Genomic DNA, 21,419 nt, shown 5'->3' with positions numbered 1-21,419 from the left:
TAAACTTCTTTCCTTGAGTGAGCAAAGGTTGCAATGGAACGGCAGCAAATTCTCCCATTAAAGCTTTAATAGATGCTGCCACACATTTTTTCCAGGTTCCAGTGTTGTGCAGTATTTGAGACTGAGCTGGTCTAAAGGTTTAATTTACTTCAAATTCTTCATATTGTTTTAGGTTTATTTTCTGAATGTGTCTGCTTGAAGGGAGGACCCGGCCCTGTTCCTAGGAGCCGCTTGTGCCGTACGGAAGGTTTGCAGCCAGCTTGCCTTGCAGCTGGGGGGGAAAATTCCAGATGACATCAGTGAGACCAGAAATGGGCTTTTAACACATACAAGAGCGAAATGAGTTCCTGCTCTAAACAGTTAACAGTCTTTGAGGCTTTCTCTGATTGCTTATTGACATGGTCAGCTTTAACAGCTTTAACTCAGGTGAACATTTTGTCCCAAAAGCGGACAAGGGGCGACAGCACAGACCAAGACAGCACGGAACAAATCCAGAGCACTCATGATCAGCACACCGGGGCTGCCAATACTGTTTACACTTCCGAAGGAAACAACACTCAGCTGTAGTGCTTTTGTCACAGAAACAAGGGACACATATTTACATTTCTTCAAAATGACACAAACATTCACTTTGACTTTAAATTTATCTTTTTTTTTTTTTTTTTTTTAAACAGCACCTGTTTGTGCTCCCAGCATTGACATCTGTTTTTCCTTTCACCTTTACTCACCCGTGGGTAGCACCTTTCTCCTCACAGTAAGATTCACTTGCCCGTTTCGGGCAGCATTATGCATAAGATCAATCACATATCGGTGGGTTTTGCCGGCCACTGGAATCCCATCTACATACACCAGCTCATCACCAGGATGGAGACGACCATCTCGATCTGCTGAGCCCATGGCAATTACTGCTCCAATGAGAATCTAGGCAGCAAAGAAACAAAATCCCATCATATATACACCGAGCCTCCAATTTAGTGCTATGAATGTTGCAGTGATTTTCCCTTCCTTTCGAAATTAAGCTAGAGATGGAGTGCAGGTGGAGATATCGGGGTGTGTCTGAAAGCTGTGTTCCTCCTCTGTAGGTGCAATTGAAGATGTGTCCTTGCCTTTGGTAAGAAGGTAAGATGTTTCCTACTTGTCTAGGAGTGACACACCTGAGAATCCTCATCTAAGGATGATCTACCTGATACCTTCAAATCAAGACAATTTGTCCATAAGGAGTGATAAGTTTATATAGACTACATTATGCAGAAGATCTAAACAGAGTAATTCCACGTAAGGGTCGTTTTGAGTTAATATTAGTTAGTCTGCATATTTCTTATTGAAGGTTCCTCACTGCTGCGTGATTTAAGCACCTGGAGTAACACGCTTGAGGTCAGTAGTGGAAATGATGCCACTACACAGAGTTTGCTTTGGCACTCTTTAGAGGAAAAGAAGTGCTATATCAGATGTTGTTACTCATAATGAATAATTGCTCAGGTAGTGGTTGATGAAAAAAATGGAAAAAGAGGAAAAATATCAGCTTACTCTGGGCAGATGTTGTTTTCCCAAATCGACATTTAAATGCAATTTGTATGGGACGTATAAACTAGTAAAAAATCTGTTCAAAACCTTTTAAGGACTTTCTCCACTTTCTATGCACATAAATTCACATAATTTATTAGAAGAAGACATATATATTTTCCCTGTGGAATAACTGCTAGAACAGTTGAGATTGATTCAAACAAAACCTGCTTTCTTTGAAAGAACATTAAAGCATTCACAGAGTGTGTTCTAAATTTTCCTTTCTCTTGTTCAGCGTGAGAGTGAGCACAGAATGATGGATATGACATGCCGTGTGACGATCCGCTTTAAATAATAAAGGATAAAAGCTATCAGGTATTGCTTTTCATGATGAACTGCAAAGGCTCGATGTGGCAGTCATGCAGGTGATCTTGTGGTTTTTTGTAGTCTCAGCTGCAGAGTTGTAAGTATCCCAGCAGAGTGTTTAAATGAAACCCCATGGGGAGCCTGGAGAAGTTTCTCCAGTTCCCAGCCTCCCTTTGGCTCACTTTTGCTTTCAAAACTTAGCAAAAAGAGAACGCGATGCGGTGTTTTCCTGCTTCCTGGTGTTCCTGGGATCCTGTTAAGCAGTGCCAGGCTGAGTTGCCAGAGGGACTCTTTCAGGTTCTCCATTCTGTTCTTCAAACAGTGAAAGAATATATCTCAAAGCTTTGGAAAATACTTTGTGCAAAATCCAACTATGAAATATGTATTTGTGCTCCTTTACTGGTCAGGAAAAAAGCTGTCTAAATCTATGTTTAGCTAGATCTCCACAAAGTATTCTCAAAACCGTTACATTTGGACGTCTCATACAAGCAAGAATTTTTTCCTAGTTATCTTGGGAAGAGAAAGGTAATAACCCTCTGCAGCTTGGAAGATTGTAGGGACTGTCTTCCTCCTTTGGTTTTATTCAGCATTTGCAGTTTCTTTATAATTGGCTGCCAAAGTATTGAACAATTTGTGCATCTTTAACCTTTAGGGAAACACAAATGCAGCTCACAGCGTGGTAGGTCTTCAGTATCTACAGCAAAGTGCAAAAACTCTTCCTAGTTTTGACTAATTAAGTAATTATTGCTGATATTTCACATGTCCACAGTGGAATGTGATTGTGTTACTTATCTCAGTGGTGGAACCGACTCCTAACATAAGCAGCAGAGTCCTACTTTAAACACTTCAGGTAGGTGTGTTTGTCCAGATGATGGCCACCATATCTGTTACTGGGTATATTTAATAGCAAGAATAACTTAATTTTCCTTCTTTTTCATTTTCTGTGTCTGAACTTGTTTCTTATCCAGTATCTGCTCTTGTTTCATGGCTGAGTAGTTTCCATAATAGTTATAAATTCTACCAGCAAAACGCAAATTGGAAAAGTATTTATCAGGATTATATTACCTCTGTAATGCAGTTTCATACTGGCGTGAGATTGCTTTGAATATGTGAGGAAAAGGATGATGGCTTGTAGGCGATAAAGAGTGTGTTGTAGAGAAAAGGGAAAGTTTCACCTGTTGCTTCAGATCAAACATGAGAAATGATGGGATTAGGAAAACTGTGACAGAGCGTAATCTGAAACCGAAGCCTGGGTCTATTAACTCATACATGTTAATCTGTTTCGATACTGAAATTTTTGTGATTCTCAGTAATTATTTGACTTTGTGTTTCGGTTTCTCTGAATATAACATGGTAGCTTCACAGGGACATAGTAAAATGTAAGTAGTACACATAAAAGGTGTGATTTATCTCACCTAATTTTAAGTCTCTGTGATGTCTAAATCCAAACTAATAATCTGAACTCTGTCTAATCACTGCTAAAAATAGGAGCTCCTACGGTGTGGTCTGTGTTATCGTAACGTTGTGCTCTATGGGCATCTGTTCTATCTTAGAAATGTCTCTTTCTTGGCACTGATCATAAAAGAAATATAGACATACATCTTGCAAGCATTTTTGAGAAGAGGTGAAACTATCAGTGTAATTATGTATATGTGATTTTGAGTTTGAGCTGCACATACATATCCAAAATACTTCTCCACTTTGGGACAGCGATTTGCAACTTCAAAAAAGGTAAAATTTACGTATATTTGCAACCTTTCAGTGATGTTATTATTCACCATAATAGAGTCAGATTACCTCTAACTCCAAGTTACTGGGGGATGTGATAAATACCTGCGGTGGCACAATCTCATGAGATTTGAGAGCTGATTGGAACCGGCACAACCCACAGTCTTGATATTTGAAATTTCTCAATAAATTTAAGTCTTTCCTTTGGTAAGCATCTTTATGCTTAAAAATATGGAAAGCGGAGTAGTTCAGCAGCACTTTCTCCTTCTAAGTTGCCAGGTAGCTGATATAACTAGAAGGAAACTAAGGTACAGTCCCTCTGTAGTGTCAGTATTATCCTTCTAAAAAACTTTATTTGGATTGTGCTTCTTTGAAAAACTTATTGCCTTATGCTGAAGAATCCATATTCCTTTTTAGAAACCAAACCACAAAGACAAAAGGCAATGAAAGCTTCCTTTTGTTCTGTGTTACCCGACTGCACAGCAGGAGAGCCGAAACAAACATTTCAAAGCGTCTCAGTTCTCGTTTCATAGGGAATGCAGGGGTTTGGAGGCCAGCCAGAAACTGCCTCTCCTTTTCTGGAGGTGAAAGCAATGGGAGGCTGCAGGTGGGCTGTCCATGGGGGAGCAGGGAAGCAGTGGAGGAGGGAAAAGAGAGTTAAGAAGTCTTGTGTTCTGAATTCAAAGCAGATGGAAACTAAAAAAAGTGGAATACATCTGTCGTCTTTATTAGTGATGAATTTGAGCCATGAAAACACGTAGATGGGCAATAAAGAGGGAGGGAGAATTGAGAAATTCAGCATTGCAACACCTAGCTCTAAGGAGGTGCCTTTTTGCCTTGTAGGATCCTCAGCCTCAAGATGGGATCTTATTCATTCCTGAGGATTTTGAGGCATGGTTTGTGGGGAGACATAAAGCCTGTTAGATTGATACGTCTGGGGATAAATGCTTTTGTATTTGCAAGCCCTGAAATAGAGATAGCAACCTTGAGGCTAAGTGCAGGCTGAGAACAATTGTTCAGCAGGACAGTAAAGCATCTTAGAAGGTGGTTCACAGAAGGCAGCATTTTTGGTCCTGCTCTCCAAAAATAGCAAGGTGGTTATCTCTGCACTTGGTATCCAGCTATGACTCTTTGACTTTGGACAGTAAAGTCAGGTCAGTCCTTTGCTGAAAAGAAACTATAAAGAGCTGCTTCCTCTGCAACTATGTCCTCCCAGCATAGTGCATGTATGTAGCTGGGAGGCAGAGGACTCATCTCCAAATTCCCACTCTACCGGATTGTTAAGCAGAGACATAAATTCAGGTCTCCCTCAACTCTGGCATGTATTCTTAACCATCAGAATATTAGATATTCTAAACCAGTTTTCTCACAATCCTTTAAGTTGAAATCGTTCCATTTTATATAAATAATCATCTTTCAGATGAGGCATTTGAGCTGCACTTTTCCCCACGAGAATGTCGTAAACCTCCAAACTGCAGAGCCAGTCAGACACGCAGTCTGTGACTACTTAATTATCCATTTGTAACGAAAAAGGCACTGAAGGAGATACCGAGACAGACTTTCCCAGAATACTGAGCAGCCTTGTAGCCAGGGACACTTTCCTGGGAGGTGGGAAATGCCACTAGACACTACTGTCTGAAGCAGGTAGAGAGAGATTTCTAATTCTTCCACTAATGCCAATTCGTTGCAGGATAAAATGGGACATTTCCTCTGGCTTCTAACAGATTTCCTTTTTGGCTTCACCCAAGTAGGCAAGCTTTGAGACCCACACTGGCTGGGCCATCCAGAAAGGACGTGCAGATGGTGGCTCAGTGGCTTCACAGAAGAGTGTTAGATGCCAGAGGGGCTTCAGGCATACTGCAAATGTAGATGATGAAACAGCGTTGTTTTGGGGTCCTTCTGTGCAGCTACGCCTTATTTATCTTTGAAAATCCATTCCAAAACACTTATTCTGAAGCAGGGTCTCTGCATTTCAATCAGCACTTGAAGCACCTTTTTTAGAATACAATGCATTTGTTTCTTTTTATGGAAGGCATCAGTAAACTATTAATATTTATCAGCACTTCGACAGATGTTGACAATTTTAAAATAAAGGAGCTGCTTTGTTTCTCAGAGACGTGTGTTGGTTAATGTTAATTCTTGAATGACAACTATATTACTCTATACGAATTTGAATACATAGTATATAATCTATCAGGTAGTTATACATTACCTCAGAAATGTGGTAACACAGGACTCAGACTATGCATAAGGTCGGGATAATAAAATGTTATCATTGTCGATTTGGGATTAGTCTTCACCGACAAACGCCAGTTACATCATCAAAGTTACTCTGCTCTCTCAAAATTATAGTATTTTTATATATCACTAATTTACCAAAATGTGTATGCATTTCTTTTTAAAATAGTGTATATGTTTTATTTTATATTTTGTTTCACCTGCAGTGAATCAATGTTGGTTTTGTTACCTGTTATTTGGTTATGGGGATGTCTCCCTTCTAATTGTATAAAGCTACCATATTTATGCCTGATGCATCACATGATGCCGTCCTGGAACATGGATTACCATTCCCTGTTGGGTCCTTCTGTGTTTCTGGAAACAAACTGCATTGTCGACAGTATCTTTTAACCTTATGCATATATATAATCTGTCTACATTGAACATGGTTATGCATAGTCTTACATAATCTGATTTTTATAATCTTCTGCTTAAACTCGGTTTTGGAAAGCCAGGATTAAAAGATGCCGGGTCACTTTCTGCAGTAAAGGGCTGAGTGATGCACCATTTTGAAGTTAATTCCTTCTGATTCTAACTTAATTTACTGTGACATCTTTTAGATGCGGACAACCTGAGAGTCCTGTCTTTTTCTTTGGATGAATAAAAAAGCCATTTTACTTATAGCCTTAACACGGTGTTCGTTCGGGTTCAGTAACATTTTTCTGACTTTTACACAGATTTTAGAGTTATAAAAAGGAAAGTCAGGAAGCAATAACTCACAGGCTGTCCAGGCTCATCTCCTCCCAGGATCCTGAAGCCAAACCCAGACTCCATTCTCCGAAGATGAACATCCAGCTCCTTGTAATCGGGACCTGGTTTAAAGGGAAATCCCACTGAGCAAAGCATTTTGGCTTTGTCTTGAGAATTTGCACCATCTTCCCTCCCACCTTGTGTTCATTGCACATGACTAATGGCATCCTGGTTAGAGCTGGTGGAAACAAATGGGACACAATGTGTTGTACACAGACAAGGAGGAGACTTGAAAATGTAGGTATCTCGGCGGATGATTATGTTCAGTCAAATACACTAAACCAAGCTAGAACGCATTCACAGCAGAACAGTACTGGAAAAGTCTGTCGAAAACAGAGGTTATAAAGGTGCCTTCTTCCTACAAGTGACTGCATAACATACTGCTGTTCATCCACCTCTGGCATTTAATTTGTGTTTTCCTTGCACTTCATTAAAACCTAAAGAGAATAAACTGAAATGGGAGATACATAGATACATAGAAAAAATATCAGTCCAACTTACAAAAGATGAATAATTGTTACAGGCCGTTTTAGTTCCACATACAGATAGAAAGCAGTATGTCTTTTTATGTAATGTAGCTTTTAAGTACTCCACCTTCAGGTAATACCCTCAATAAAGAGTTTTGACGAAAGCTATCATTATAAGTCTTTGAGTCTTAGGTTTTAAATTGAAAGCTAACATCATTAACTTGAACTCCTTAATGCTACTCAATTAAAGTCTCAACAGCTTTATGAATCATTAAAATTGTCCTTCCATATGCCTGTGTAACTTGCCTGTTAACATACATTCTGCCCTGGAATATATCAGTTCAGGAACATACTGTTTTTTAAAAGTCAGTTTCTTGTAAAAGTGTCTTTAGCTTCATTTGAAAGAGCCCATTGTTTTGGGTCTTGATGCCCTCAAAATACAAAAGAGAAATTTTGAATAAAATTTCAAATTGTATAAAGCGAAACCCTAAGCAGTTAGAGGAATAAGAAGTTGTTTATTTTGACTATTGCTTTGTCTGCATGCTCAGAGATGCTTTAGGCTCATCACCTGAAGCAGGACAGTGATTAACAGGCACTATCTTTAATACAAATTGCACTCTGGTCTATAAATTGTGGCAGCTTTTGGCCAGTGTCAGCTTGTTGCCAACCCCAAAAGACAAAACGTGAACGGTTAGGTTTATTTCAGCGAACTGTTCATAGTGTCTCCAGTTGTGCCTTGTTTTCTCTGGAGGGGAGGGACTACAGAGGGCTGAAACATGGTACTTCAGAGACTCTCATTTACGGATCTCCCCCAGAGCCATCGGGGCACTCCTCACAAACTGCAGGATTAAAGCTGATTCAGTTTTAGTCAGGTTTTACAAAGACAGAGATGCAGGACTACATGCAATGGCTCTATACTATGACCGTGCAATAAAAATCCTATTACTATTATTAGACAGCAGCATAGTACATTGTTTCAGCAATGTTTATTGGTATGAGTGAGACTGAATCACAAATATTTCTGTTGGTAAAACAAAAGTATTAACTTTCCCTACCAACTTGCTTCTCAGGTATTTAGAAGACAAACCCAAGCAGATCCTAACAGCTTATTATCCTGTTTTTCAGTTTATTTGATAAGCATCTCAACAGTGAATAAAAGAACAAATTGAGACTGTGCACGTACAGTATGTTAACTTAATACAAAGGTTTGTTTCAGAGTTGCAAGAGGCAAAGGAATTTTAAGATGAAAGTGATACCTTATCTTTACCTGATTTGCTGTGCCTAAACGTAACACGGAGGGGGCTCAGTGCTAGGGAGAGGGCTTTGTAGACAGACACGGTAGGATCACCATTCACAGCCCAGGTCTAGCACTCAAAGGCACTGTTTCTGGCAGTCTGTCACAAACCAAGCACTACTTTATTTGCACACACGTGAATGAATATGCACAGTTGGGAATACATTAAGAAAGTATAAGAATGTCAGGTGGCGAAGAATACGTGCTCTGGCACACTGAGATGAAAACATCCCCCAAACACATACATTGACAAAGCTGATCCAAACCAATGTCAGCACCAGACTCCAAAATAAGAGGTACTTTTTCTTTTTTTTTTTTTAAAAGAAAGTTTTTCTACCCATTTAGAATGAAATGGGTAAGCCAGGTTGACCATGAAAATGTTTAGGGTAAAAATACTGTATATGGGCATACTTTTCTATGATCTCTAACACAGTTCGGAAGCCTTGGGATTAACTGACTATGCCATCATGCTTGCTCCGGAGAGTCTCCCTTCCCAAAGAGCTGGAAGTCTACAGACCCCACTCTCTGCCAATGCTTGCCAGGTCACTGAAAACTGCTTTAAAAAAATAACGCTCTTTTCTGTCCCACCAAGCAAACAAAACATGGAACTGGAAAGAATCTAGTCCCTGTTATTTCATGCCTCTGCAAGCAAACAGCACGCAGACCTTACCAGTAAAGAAGACACTGGGTGCCTAAGCCTGTTTGTGGCCTTTGTCACTAGGTCACCTGCCTCGTTCAGCATTTCACTGGTGGATTGCACCCCATGAGTTTCCATACTTTTTCACAGCAATTCATACTATCTCCAGCAACTGACTAGTATACTTAAGAGCGTTTCCTCCACTGCTATTGCTGCTTGTTTCGGCTTTCATGCTTGGTATGATACAGACCCATTGGATGCACTGACCAGCTCTCCATTGGTCTGGAGACAACTACACCATAGATACCTGAAGTTACATGTCTGAATGGGACCTAATTTCCACCTTTAGTTTTTGTGTTTAGGTCATTAATGAAAATAACACGGAAGACTTATTGTGAGGCTCTCCACTAACAGTATCCCTTAGGTCCAGAAACTGTCCTTTTAGCGCAATCACCTATCCACTTTTTAGCCGTTCCCTTTACATTTTGTGTTAAGCACTGTCTTCTCCAGGCTAACATGCAAGCGCTTCAATTATAACTGGCATTTTGTAAAATGCCCAGTTGAACTCTAGCTTGATTAAACATGCATTGCTCGTTTGGTGCAAAAAATCAGTTACCAGTTTACTGACACAACCAACATTTCGTAAACTCCTTTTGCATTAGGTCTCAGTTTATCTCCATGTCGTCAGATAGTCTTTAATCAAAAATATGTTCTAAAATCTTGCTGATGATGAAATCCCTCTTTTTCCCATTTCTTAAAGACAGTTAAGATGTTCACTACTATGTGTTTTTTACTACAAGAGCTCATGCTTGGTAGATTTACTAAAAGCCCCTATAATTATTTTAAACAAGCTGTTTCAATATTCCTGAATGTACATTGATCAAGTCCCCTTACCCGTATAAGTGATTACATTTCATCTGTTATTTCTTCAGTGCTTGCTTCTCTATGATTCTGGTACTTTTTTTTTCCTCACAAAGGATCGTTAGATAAACTAAATTTTACCTTTTCTTGCTGGAGCAGATTTACAATTGATCATACAAAGAAAATTACCTATACTTACAGAAAAATGACGCTCCTGTGCCTTGCAATATACTGCAAACCGTTGGTTAATATAACTTCATTATGGAAAATGCGCCTTTTTTTTTACTCTTCGTAAACTAGATTAGCACCTTGTGGTTCATGCCAAATAAGAAATGAATAGGTTTGCAGACACAGGAGTCAAGCCAAGACTGAATTAGCATAGTCTTTTGCACAGTTTGCTTTTCCTTCCAGTCAACTTCATACACCTGAATGTTCCACCTGCCACCAGCTTCACTGAAAGGAGAGTTTCATCTCAAAGTCAGTATTTCTATTGATATTTCAGTATCAGAAATCCATATGATTTCTGATCGTATCATATGGATATCCTGTGCAAGAATTACTATGTTCCTTGTTCTCCCTTGCCTCTCTGCACATTTGTATTAGAAAAAGAACTCTAGATTTGCCTGTTAGAAACTACATTGTCTTTTTTATAGCATTTTTTTCTTCTTTTTGTGTAAGGGAAAACTATCTTCCCTGATCATTTAGCCTAGTAGAGGAAAAAAAAACCACCAACCCAATTCACTTTGCTAGGTTATAGAACCAGCTGGTTTCCCCATGAATTCGAGAATGGAATTGGACAAGCCGCAATCTGATTATTGCTGCACAGTGGGGACAGTAAAGAGCATTGGGAAATTCTGCTGGCTGGTTCCTGGATGACAGGGAATTTGCTTTAAATGTAAAGGTACCAGAATAGATTGATACTGAACAATAGTGAGATCTCATAGGTGAGGATGTGATTACCCACTCTCAGCTACATTTCTGTACTGTATTCATTTGAACTTCTAGGTGAATTGCACATTGATAAGTGTACATGCAATTGTTTCTTAAAAGTATTAAAGAAAATATATTCCTGAAGATGATTAATCAGTTTTCTGTATCAATTGTTTCTTAAAAGTATTAAAGAAAATATATTCCTGAAGATGATTAATTAGTTTTCTGTATCAGTTAAGTTGCACAGGTGTGATGTGATTTTTATAGTGGTAAACCTGGTACTGGATATGATGCTGTAAATGTTGAGAAGAATTTTTTTTATATAAAATCTCTTCTATATTGCAATTAAAACAAGGATGAAGAGCTTTTTTTGTAATAATTTTACTGTCTTTCTGAGTGTACTCAACTTTCCTGGACTCCTTTGCTGAAGATGGTGAAGATTTTTGTTCTATATAAATCATTACCGTGAATTGTGATTGACACAAATCTACAATAACTTTTTATCTGAGTTTCAGATGCTCTTGAAAGATGTGAAAAGCTTAAAACCAGTCAAGGGTATGCTGGTCTCCAACATGAGTAGCCTTTTAAAAACCATACATATTTCTGCTTGATAGTTATAGAGAGGAAAGGATGTAAATAAAGGTTTCAGTATAACAATCAGCAAAATGGAAAAAAAAAAATTGGTGTGTTAACAGAGTTATTCAACATATAAAGCCTACTGGGGAATGCAAAACCAGCCCAGTATCACATTTAATTTATGATGGCTGTCCAACCTGTGTAAGACTAGAAAAGGCTTTAATGGGATTGTCAAAACAGCCTTTGTTTAGGATGCCTCTTGGAACTGTTCACTTAACATGATCACATTGGGATATCAAGTATTGCTGGTTTTTAAACAAGTCCATTGCCAGTTTAGAAGGCTGATGTTGATTCAAACACCTGAAAAATCTGTTCTTTTTGAAAATTTTTGCTTTTAGTTTTGTACAGAACAAGATTTATGGGAGCAAGGAATAGATGGGTCTGCATAATACATCAGTTCTGTTCTTTTGCAAATGAAGATAGAATTAATTTCAGTTTTACACAAAGTATACCTTAAGCTTAGGCTTAGGCATGAGCTATAGAGACACATTTTTATGTTAAAGAGTGAACACTAATGTATGAAAGCACATGTAAATCATCGTAAAACATATACAAAGACTGGCTGAGGAAAAAGAAATGCTTTTCCTTGCTCATAATGCAAATCTACTCTAAAAAGATTTAGAGTTAGCATTCTATAACCCCACAAAGCTGATACAAAAACAAACGGGTGACTGGGCAGTCATGACTGGCCATTGTCTAGAGAAATGATTAAAGAAAGAAGAATAAAAACATAAAATGAAGGACAATTAGTTTACAGAACAATGAAGGCTGAAGAATACTTGCCAGAGGAATCCACTCGAAAACCAGTCCTGGGCAGCACTTGTTCTGAATAGGAAAATGGGGAATTAAAGATGAAATACGTTTCTCAAGTTATTTAAAGATGCAGCATCATTTTCTCTGCTGTGGTCTGAATTACTGAAGTGCAATTTCTACTTTTTATTGCAGTTTTTTTTTTTCTCCTCCCCTCCTCCCTGACTTCCTAGGTGGTACATGTGCATATTCATGCCAGATGTAGATCTCCCTGTCCATTTCTACGCAAAGTGAAACAGATGGTAAGATGGTTCCTTTAACGTAACATAGGTTATGATAAAGATAAAATTGTTAATGTGTTTAAAATTTTGAAAGTTAGTGACAATGTTTGTGCTTATTCAAGTACAGCAGTAAAAGGGAAAGTTTAATGTCTGTGTTTGGATGACCTGACCACTGCTTTTATTCAACTCAATTGCAAAATGTCTTTTATCATCAAGAAGAGAAAGATTTTGCTAGAAGGACGTATGTTGCCGATAACAACAAATGGTTGTACATGAAGGCAAATGCAGATAAACCCATTTAACCTTCTTTCCATGCAGGTGGTTTCAAAGTATTTACATTTCACTAGATGAAATGCAGCAAATAACTGCTTTGTTTTCATATATAACTACTTTGCTGGCATTAGAGGGATCCGGAACAAGTCCATAGCTGAATACACTGTCACACTTCCTTTGCTGATTTTGAAATGTTCTGACTAAGAATTTTTGTTTTATTATCTCTGCAGCATCCAGAGTGAATTGCAAAACACCCCAAAACAGAGGTGATTTCCATTGGCCTACCAACAACAAAAAGGTAAATAAAGCAGTAAGGCATTCACGTGACTCTCAACCAGAATATCATACCACGCATATTTCATGGTGTAAATGGGATAAGGTCTGTCACATCAGCACCTGCAGGACAGCGATGCAACATGCGAGTATAGATTATCTTCCTGAGACAGAAGGAATACAGGAGTGGATTGAATACTGGAGGTCAGCAATTTTGGCTAAGCTTTCTGGAATTATGTGGTAGTGGTGAGAGAAATGAGAAGACGGCATTTCCTCGGTGGGCAGCTCCTTACCACTTTGGAAGAGTTTGGACTAAAGGTACCTGCCTTCTGGTGCACTGCTTCCTAAAGGCAGTGTGGACTGCAGTGGTAGCAATGAGTAATTCCTCGTTCACTTGAGTCAATACAGAACTAACGCTCTAGGCCAAAGACATTTTCCCAGAAATGGATATGGACACCACTGAACATCTTACAACGTTTTTGGTAAGGGTATTTACATAACAGCCACGACCTGCTCAAATTCAGATGACTGCTACCCTGCTTACCTAAAATACAGTCTAGAAATTCCACTGGACGGGAAGTTCCCTTTGGATTTGGTGTTCCTGTTGTATTTGTGTTCACCTGCAGTGTTAGGAGTTGTGTCATGTGGGCTATGGTGTTTTAGTTTATAGGTGTCTGCATGTCTTTACTTTGGTGGTTAAAGGAGGTAATTCCTTCGCACACTTCAGATTTTGTAAAGGGATTCGGGATCCTTCAAGATGAGAGGTGCTATCTAAATGTAAATTATTCCACCAGCTCAACTCCTGAAAACCAAAACCTTTGAAACTGATGCTGCTCCACGGCAAACTTATACTCACATCCTTTCAAGATTTAATGGAATTCTTAAAAGAGACAGAATGATTTTAATGCACAGAAAGCAATTTCATCTTGATAGTCTCAATAAGCTTTTAGGTTTAAAAGGATGTAAGTCTTTTCTCTTGGTCATCCAGTTAGAATTACTCTTTGGAGTTGCTGTAAGATTGGTTCACTCAGTGTTTCCATTTCTGCTTGCAGTCTCCCTAATATCCCCCAGAACTGGCCTCAAGCAGCAAAGTGAAAGAAGGACAACCATGCTCAAACTGTGACAAATTAGAGGACAACTTGCTATGTTAAGGTAGCCATGTATTTAAAGTAAGTTAGCGGTATATTTTTGGTCAAGCAGAGGTGCATGTCAATGGGGTAGTTTCCTTCAAAGCTAATGTCATTTAGTCTGGTCTGGTTTTTGTTCCTGAATGGGTGTCTTTGCCTTGCAGAACTTCATGTAGAGTCTCATGGTGTTAATTATCATCTCGTAATCAACCATTCAACATCTAGCATTTGTTTTGACTGTAGTTTAGGAATTCACACACAGAAAACTTGGAACTGTGCTAGGCTGAAGGTGTTCAAGCAAGCCTTAAAGTTCTTAAACTTATGATCACCAGAAAGATAAAACTAAGTGCATTTTTGGTAACTACAGCAAAGCAATGTTCATTTTAGGAAGAATCTACTGTCAGCAGTCTGGGTCTGTGTGAAGTACAGGATATTTGTTTTTATGGCACCGGCACTTTGAAAAATAGATTATAACCTCTAAATAGCTGTGCTCATGTGACAGGCAAACTGTTAGCAACTAGTAGAAAACTTCAAAAAAGGAAAGATCTGTGAAGAATATTTAACATATAAGAAGGGACTTCTTAGGGCACTTAGAGAAGGAACTCAGAGATATCGCCCTGTATCAAATGCAGACATATAGGTAGTTCTTTTGAAAACTCACACAGTTCTGGGCTCAAAGACCCTACAGAACAGTGACTTGCAAGTGAAGAGGAAGGACCGCTGGGACTGGTCCTCAGCCAGGCAGAATGCATGTCATTCGTGTACATCCTGGTGCTTTGTATCTGCCAAGAACAAACTGAATGGGTAATTTTACCAAAATACCGAGAGACTCTAGCAAGCTTTGTTTTATAAAACCCTGTCAATTAGTTTTTATAGGAAACTAAGCTTTACACAAGGCAATTTGAAACTTTCCATTTACTTATTATTAAATTTGTTTTGACATTTTCTATACTTTTGCTATGTTAAACCTTCTGCCTCCCCCTCTTAGGAAATTAGGCAGCAGAAGGTGTGTTTGGAGAGGCCAGGACAAAGAGACCAGACTACCCGACACTTCCCAAAGTGCAGAAAGTTTTAAAATGTTGACATAAGATTTCTGTAGTCTCCCTATGAAGCCTTTTTGGTTAAACTTCCTTGGCTGCATTGCCATGAGGAAATGTAGTCTTTTATGTGAAATAGGAATGAAACAATTACAAAGTAGACTTGAATGAATAATAAAATACTTTGTAAAACCTCTGCATTGATTTTTTTAGTTCAGCTAACCTGTCCTAGAAACAAGAATCAGGAAAATAAAACTAAGAAGCCTTCTTCTGAACTGCTGCTTGTATATAACTGCTCTATGTGCTCTGGAGAATAAGCCTTGCTATACATCGATTCCTTCCATATCAGATGAATGCAAAGCCAAGGTTAATTTTGCTATTAGAAGACAGAACAGTAAAAAGCTTGCACATCTGGCTTCATGTTTAATCTAAAATAAATTACACTCATGCTTCTGAACCTGAAAGCTGCAAAATATTTGTGAAAACAGATAAACAATAAACAAGACCTTGGACACAATCCTGACTTAACTGAAACCAATGTTGAAAACACCAGACTTCTTTACTGTTGAGATACAGCCCTAGGAGCACAGCTCACCCACAACTTGACACTAGGGTATTCTTATTTGCAGCAGTGGAGTCACTGGTATTCTCTGGAGGAAGAATTATGCTGATGAAAAATAGGGATGATAATATGTACTGTCCATACTGCGTTATTTTCTGGATCATACTTTGCTGAATGCTAAAGACATTGAATAAAACTAGCACTAGGAAACATTTATATTTCAGCATCTCGGTCCTAGCCATGCTTTAGGTAAACAGGAGTTTTACAAATGAGCAGAATGAATATGATCATGCTGCAATGTCCTTTGCAAAGCTGGGCAAGCAGCAGTTTGAAACAGCACATAGCCAATGCAGTTCCCATTGGTCTCATGCATCTGTGACCAATTCCCCAGTGCTTACAAGTCAGTTTCTTAAATTATTACTTTGACTTCTTAAGTACACTCTAATGCTTTGCAGATGAAAATCTATTTGTATACCTTTTAGTAAAGTGTAAATTGTTCAAGAGAAAGAAATACTGCATCTTTAATACCATCATCAGTTGTAAAACTGACACTTCATATTAGCATAGGTCATTTGGGACCTACTTTGCAATCCAGCAATCAAAATCGCTTTACATCCACAGTACTATGATGATGATATTCTCATAATTCCATTTGAAAATGCTTTTGATTTCACTGTCAGTTCTTATAACCAACACATCCATTTTGTCATGGCGAGTAACTCCTTCTGCAGTGATGAACAATACAAAATTATTTGATGCTATTTGTCTGCTAAATTTCCTCTCCTTTTGTTATGTATCATCTCTTATTAAAAAAAAGGGTTACATTCACTTCGCAACATAAGTTTTTAGACCTTCTTTATGCTGTTGCTTGGGGTAGCAATAGATGCAAAGAAAACAACAACCCGTACTGTTTGGAAATTACTTTGAGAAATTACCTTCTTATAACTCAATTGCTCATACTCTAGGACAAGGAGTAGTTTGATGATAATACGCAGTAATTAATAATTTCCCAGTACTCTTTCATTTACCAAGTGAGGGTAGGCATGTCTTACTGATATTAAAGGGTTGTAACTGGTAAACAGAAATATTGAAAGATATGGCAAACTGAGATCACAGAAGATTTGAAACTAGAACCCAACTTTCTGGATTTATAGAGTCAAACCTTTTACCCATACAAAAAAAACCAACTTTATATTTTTACAATACTTCAGAATACTATGTATTTAACATTATCATAGTGCTATGTATATATACATATGCACACATACGTATATATTTTTTTACAGCACCATAACCAAAATGTGATTTTTTTTTACACCAGAGATGAGCAAAAATGGGAAAAAATGTTAGAGACAAAACATTTTTGTCAGGTAAATAATGTCTGAAAAAATTGCAGTAACAATTATGGGTAAAATTTCCTTCCGCTCTTAAGACTGTAACTGTGTAGGTCTTCAGCCATCAAGCATTGAAAAGAAAATTCTACTTAGCTGTAGACTATGCCATAGACCCCCTCAGGTGATAATGCATTCAGTTCTATACACCTAATATTTTTTTTTTTTATGTTCTGTGAGTATTAAATTTAGGAAACCCTGATGGCCTTAGTACTTTTCTGCGAAAATGGTATTTTCAAAGTTACACATTATGAGTCGGTATAATGCTGTCTGACAAATCTTTCCTGTTGCTAATACTTTAACACATATCTGTGCTGAATACCTGCAGTGACATTCCAGAGGAAAGGTAGCCTGTGAATATGCATTGAAATGCTTGTCTGTGACCCTTAGAGAAATGTATTCATAAATCTGCATAAGAAAAACTCCATATTTTATGAAGGCTAATAATGCATTATGCTAATACATTTGCTATTTACATGTTTCACAGCTGTTGGTGGACTTTGCTTTTTGGTTCTTTTCCAATTTGTCTAATTCTCTGGCAGGAATAAAATTTACGGTGCATAAGACAGATGATGGATTTGAAAAGAACTTGATGAATTCGTGATACATGGTCAGAGGAGAAAATAACATCAGAGATTTTGAAGCAAGGAACCTTTGTCCTTCCAGTAAAAGGTGGACCTGTAATTGTTCAGATTTCACTTTTAATAAGAGCTTATCACTGTCTTATCTCATCCTTCCCACTGGCATTTTTGTGTCATATCACCAGTCTCGGACTACCACACTCACTGAAGGACAAATGTAACCTAATTGCTGTAAAGAAAAAATGTTTAATTTTACTGCTTTCTTTAGAGAAAGATAAAACCAAATTTCTATTATACGTTTTATAACTAGAGAAATATTATAGCATTACGATTCCCAACAGCTTTGTGTCCCCTGTTTGACTAATTTCTGACTACACAGGCCTCTGAACAAAGTTTGTTGTGAACTGAACCAACAAACAGTTGTTGATATAAAATACAAGAGACGATCAAGAAAATTTATGAAGGCAAAAATATTAAATTTAGGAGAATGAGTTCTGCCAATGACAACTGCAGAACTCCAGTTACAGCTGTAACAACTGGTGCATATCAAGTCTTATACATTTTTTCATTAACAGGAGATTCCTGATCTGATGTTCCATATTCTAGTTCCTGTACCTAACTTCCATGATTATCAGCAGTCACACTATCCCTTACGCTCTGAGTTTTCATAAGGAGAAAGGAGGTAAAAGACATCTAAAATTTATAGGTGGATGGAAAAAAGGAAAAAACTCTACTCATTTGAGCAGGTCTTCTCCTCCATTTCTGAGTTTTGCAAAACAATGTTTACAGCAGAAAGCTGGTTCTCTTTACCAGCAAGAAGAAATCAGTGGGAAAAAAAAAAAAAACCAACACCACCCCAAAAGAGATGCAGAGAGAAGGAGAGACGTAGCTGCAGAAAGGAAAGAGAAAGAAAGAAGAAAATAATTGCCCTTCTTTTACTTTTAGGCATCTGCCTTGCATGATGTCTTTGGAAACACTGTATGTTCCTTTTTGGCTACTTGGTGCTTTTGAGCGCAGTTGATGGGGGGCGACAGCAGAGGCAGGGCGACAGTGAGAGCTGACAGGTAACAGCTAACATTTGACAGTTTTCCAAGGAGCTATGACTTACAAAATAGAGTTGCATTCCACGTTTATACTAGCTAATGCATCATTTGATTTATCTCAAAGCTGTCTTGGTAGAACTGCCCCTACAGAACTGTTTCCAGTGGGAAGCAGTAGTCCTTTGTAATTCATATGTGATCATTAAAAGTTGAAATCTCCCTATCGCACAAGGTCATGCAGACCCTTCACGTGCCTAAGGTGGAAAAACATCCCTATAGAATCCCTTTTCCGTGGAGAGTTCCTGCTTGAAGCCCCTTTCTCACTATCATTAGGTAGGGATGAGCACACCTAGAGCCTGTGAATCAGGCTCTTCAGGTCTAGTTCTTGCTCTGCTTCGAGTCACACCGCTTGTGCTCCTCACAGAACTACGCTGTGATGCATAACTTGCTCGACTCCCTGATAGGGAAGCAGGAGGCTTTGATGAGGTCCTGGTGAGTGGTGACTGTGGTGAGATCCTCTGATAAAAGGATCTGTAGAAATTCAGAGCTATAGCAGTACAAAAATGAACTGTTTACTAACAGAGTCTCACTGTGAGAAAAACAAAACCCTAATGGTATCTCTTCCTTTTTGAGTTTTCCAGGTTGTGACTGTTTGCTTCTTTGCACTATTATTAGAAGGTGAACCCCCTTATTTTCTGGTCTTGCCAGGAGATAAGGCAAACTTGCTTTGAGATAAGAAGCACTTAAAAAAACCAAAGTGGCTGAACTTTTCCTGTGCACTTTAAATGTATGTCTTTACCAAAGATAACCAACCTGACACAGCCATATGGCAGGAAACTAAGTCTGTAGTATCTTGAAACTCTCCCTCCCAAATACTCAATTTAGATGACAATTTCTTGACTCAGTAATGGATTTCCTGCCTGTTGTTTCTCTCACTTCAGGAAGCGCGAGCACTATGTAGAGAATAAAAGCAATCAAATGCTTGACAAACTGAGTTTGCTAAAATGTGTGCTTGTGGCATTCAAGAAAAAAAATGCCAGGGAGAACAGAGATGTTTGGAGGCAGTTATTTATGACCAAGGGATACAAATAGATGCAGAAGAGATCTGGTTGGGAACTGTGGAACCAAGGCTTGGAGAAAACACTCAATGGTACCAGCATCAGAAGAAAACAGATTAAATCTTTCAGGATTACCTGGAAGATGAGGAAACTGCTGGAGAACTGGGAGGAGTGGTTACTGAACTCTTGCTTTCCACCCCACACTTTCTTGTTTTGGGCCTAACAGCTTCATGATTTTTAATTCTTCTATTGTCTAGGTAGCTGGCTGAAAAAGGCTTGTGTACAATTTTCAGTTCCTTCTTGGACAGAACTTAAGTGCAATTAAACCATTTAAACACAGGCTTTAGCATAACTCTAACCTATGAATAATCAGCTCTTCCCCTGGTGTACCATATGCTCCTGAACACAGTAGGTTATATCAGTCAAAGACTGGAGTTCATGTTGGTCAAGGAAGTATGCAGAAAACTCATCGAAGGCATCCATTAACAATAATGAATCCAGTCTTTGTAGTTGACGTAAGATCTGTATTCCTACAGTTTTGTGAAGGGCACACATGGATTGAGCCTATTTGCTTTCATTAATATTTAGGGCAATTCTGTAAATATAGCACTCTTCATATGGTGAGATCAAGATGAAAGGCGGTGCCGTATAAATATGTATCCCATATATGTCTATGGCATGTATAACTTTTTCTTAATTGTCTTATAAAGATAATTTATTTCAGTGCAGGAAGTCTGTAATCTGCACTTTTCCCCTCTTGACTTGATGACTTTAACCATAAAAGATGGTTCTGACTCTGCTGAATGGAAAGTGCAGATTTTTGCTAAAATACTTCACTTCTAGAAAGTACCTATATGGGAAGTAATGATTTGCAAAGGGTTTTCCTTTCCTTAAAGCAGTATATGAAGTCAAGAGTGTTTTCAGTAGAAGTACTGAACTAGATAAGACCCTTGTTAACTGTGGAATTGTTTCTTTTTCCTTTAATTTCTCTTTATAGTCCCAAATCCCAACACTTTGTGGAATAGCATTTCAGCTCTGGCAAATCTTTTATTTGTTACTCTAGCCCTTAATGGACAAGGGGAAGAGAAAGAGAAGGAGAAAGAAAGAGAAAAAGAGAGAGAAAAAGAGAAAGATAAAAGGAGAAAGAGAGAAAGAGAAAGAGAGAAATAAAGAAAGAAAGAGAGAAAGAGATGTCTGAAAATTATTTCCAGACTGCTCAAATCTAATCCTACTTCTTTCAAACCTTTTTTGGCCTGTTCCACACTGTATCTTGATCCATACTTCAAAGAGTTTTAAAGTTTCAAAAATTATAGCCTTTAATTGTACAGTGCCTTGTGTACCTTGTACAGTCAAGAATTACACCTGCAGCAGTAGAAGATGCTACATTAGTAAATAATAATTATTATATTAAATAACAACCAGGATGGGCTACAAGGTGTTTGTAAATTCAGTGGCAAGCTCAGTTCCCATGCCTAACAGTTTATAATTGATGATCAAATACTTTTTGTAGAAGGTCTAATATAAGTTCTCAAATCGATATGTAAGGGGGATAAGATACCCACTATTGCTGAAAAAAAATCAGTAATTTACTTAAGTA

The 21,419-nt window shown here is 38.2% G+C and overlaps 1 protein-coding gene across 2 annotated transcripts in view; it reads right to left on the bottom strand.

Moving 5' to 3' along the window:
• Window positions 1-21,419, bottom strand: part of MAGI2 (membrane associated guanylate kinase, WW and PDZ domain containing 2) — a gene marked incomplete at both ends in the record, with an annotated part of 783,510 nt that overhangs the window by 66,591 nt on the left and 695,500 nt on the right. For both annotated transcript variants that reach the window (XM_082498651.1, XM_082498652.1), the window contains 3 exons: window positions 729-921; window positions 6,595-6,686; window positions 12,233-12,274. In XM_082498651.1, coding sequence (XP_082354777.1) covers window positions 729-921; window positions 6,595-6,686; window positions 12,233-12,274 — 327 coding nt within the window. The remainder of the gene's footprint in view (window positions 1-728; window positions 922-6,594; window positions 6,687-12,232; window positions 12,275-21,419) is intronic.

Source organism: Vanellus vanellus (genome assembly GCF_965231255.1).
Source record: "Vanellus vanellus genome assembly, chromosome: 1".
In the NCBI taxonomy this organism is placed as follows: Eukaryota; Metazoa; Chordata; class Aves; order Charadriiformes; family Charadriidae; genus Vanellus; species Vanellus vanellus.
Note: the sequence above shows the minus strand (reverse complement) of the source record. Positions and strands in the feature narration are given on the sequence as shown.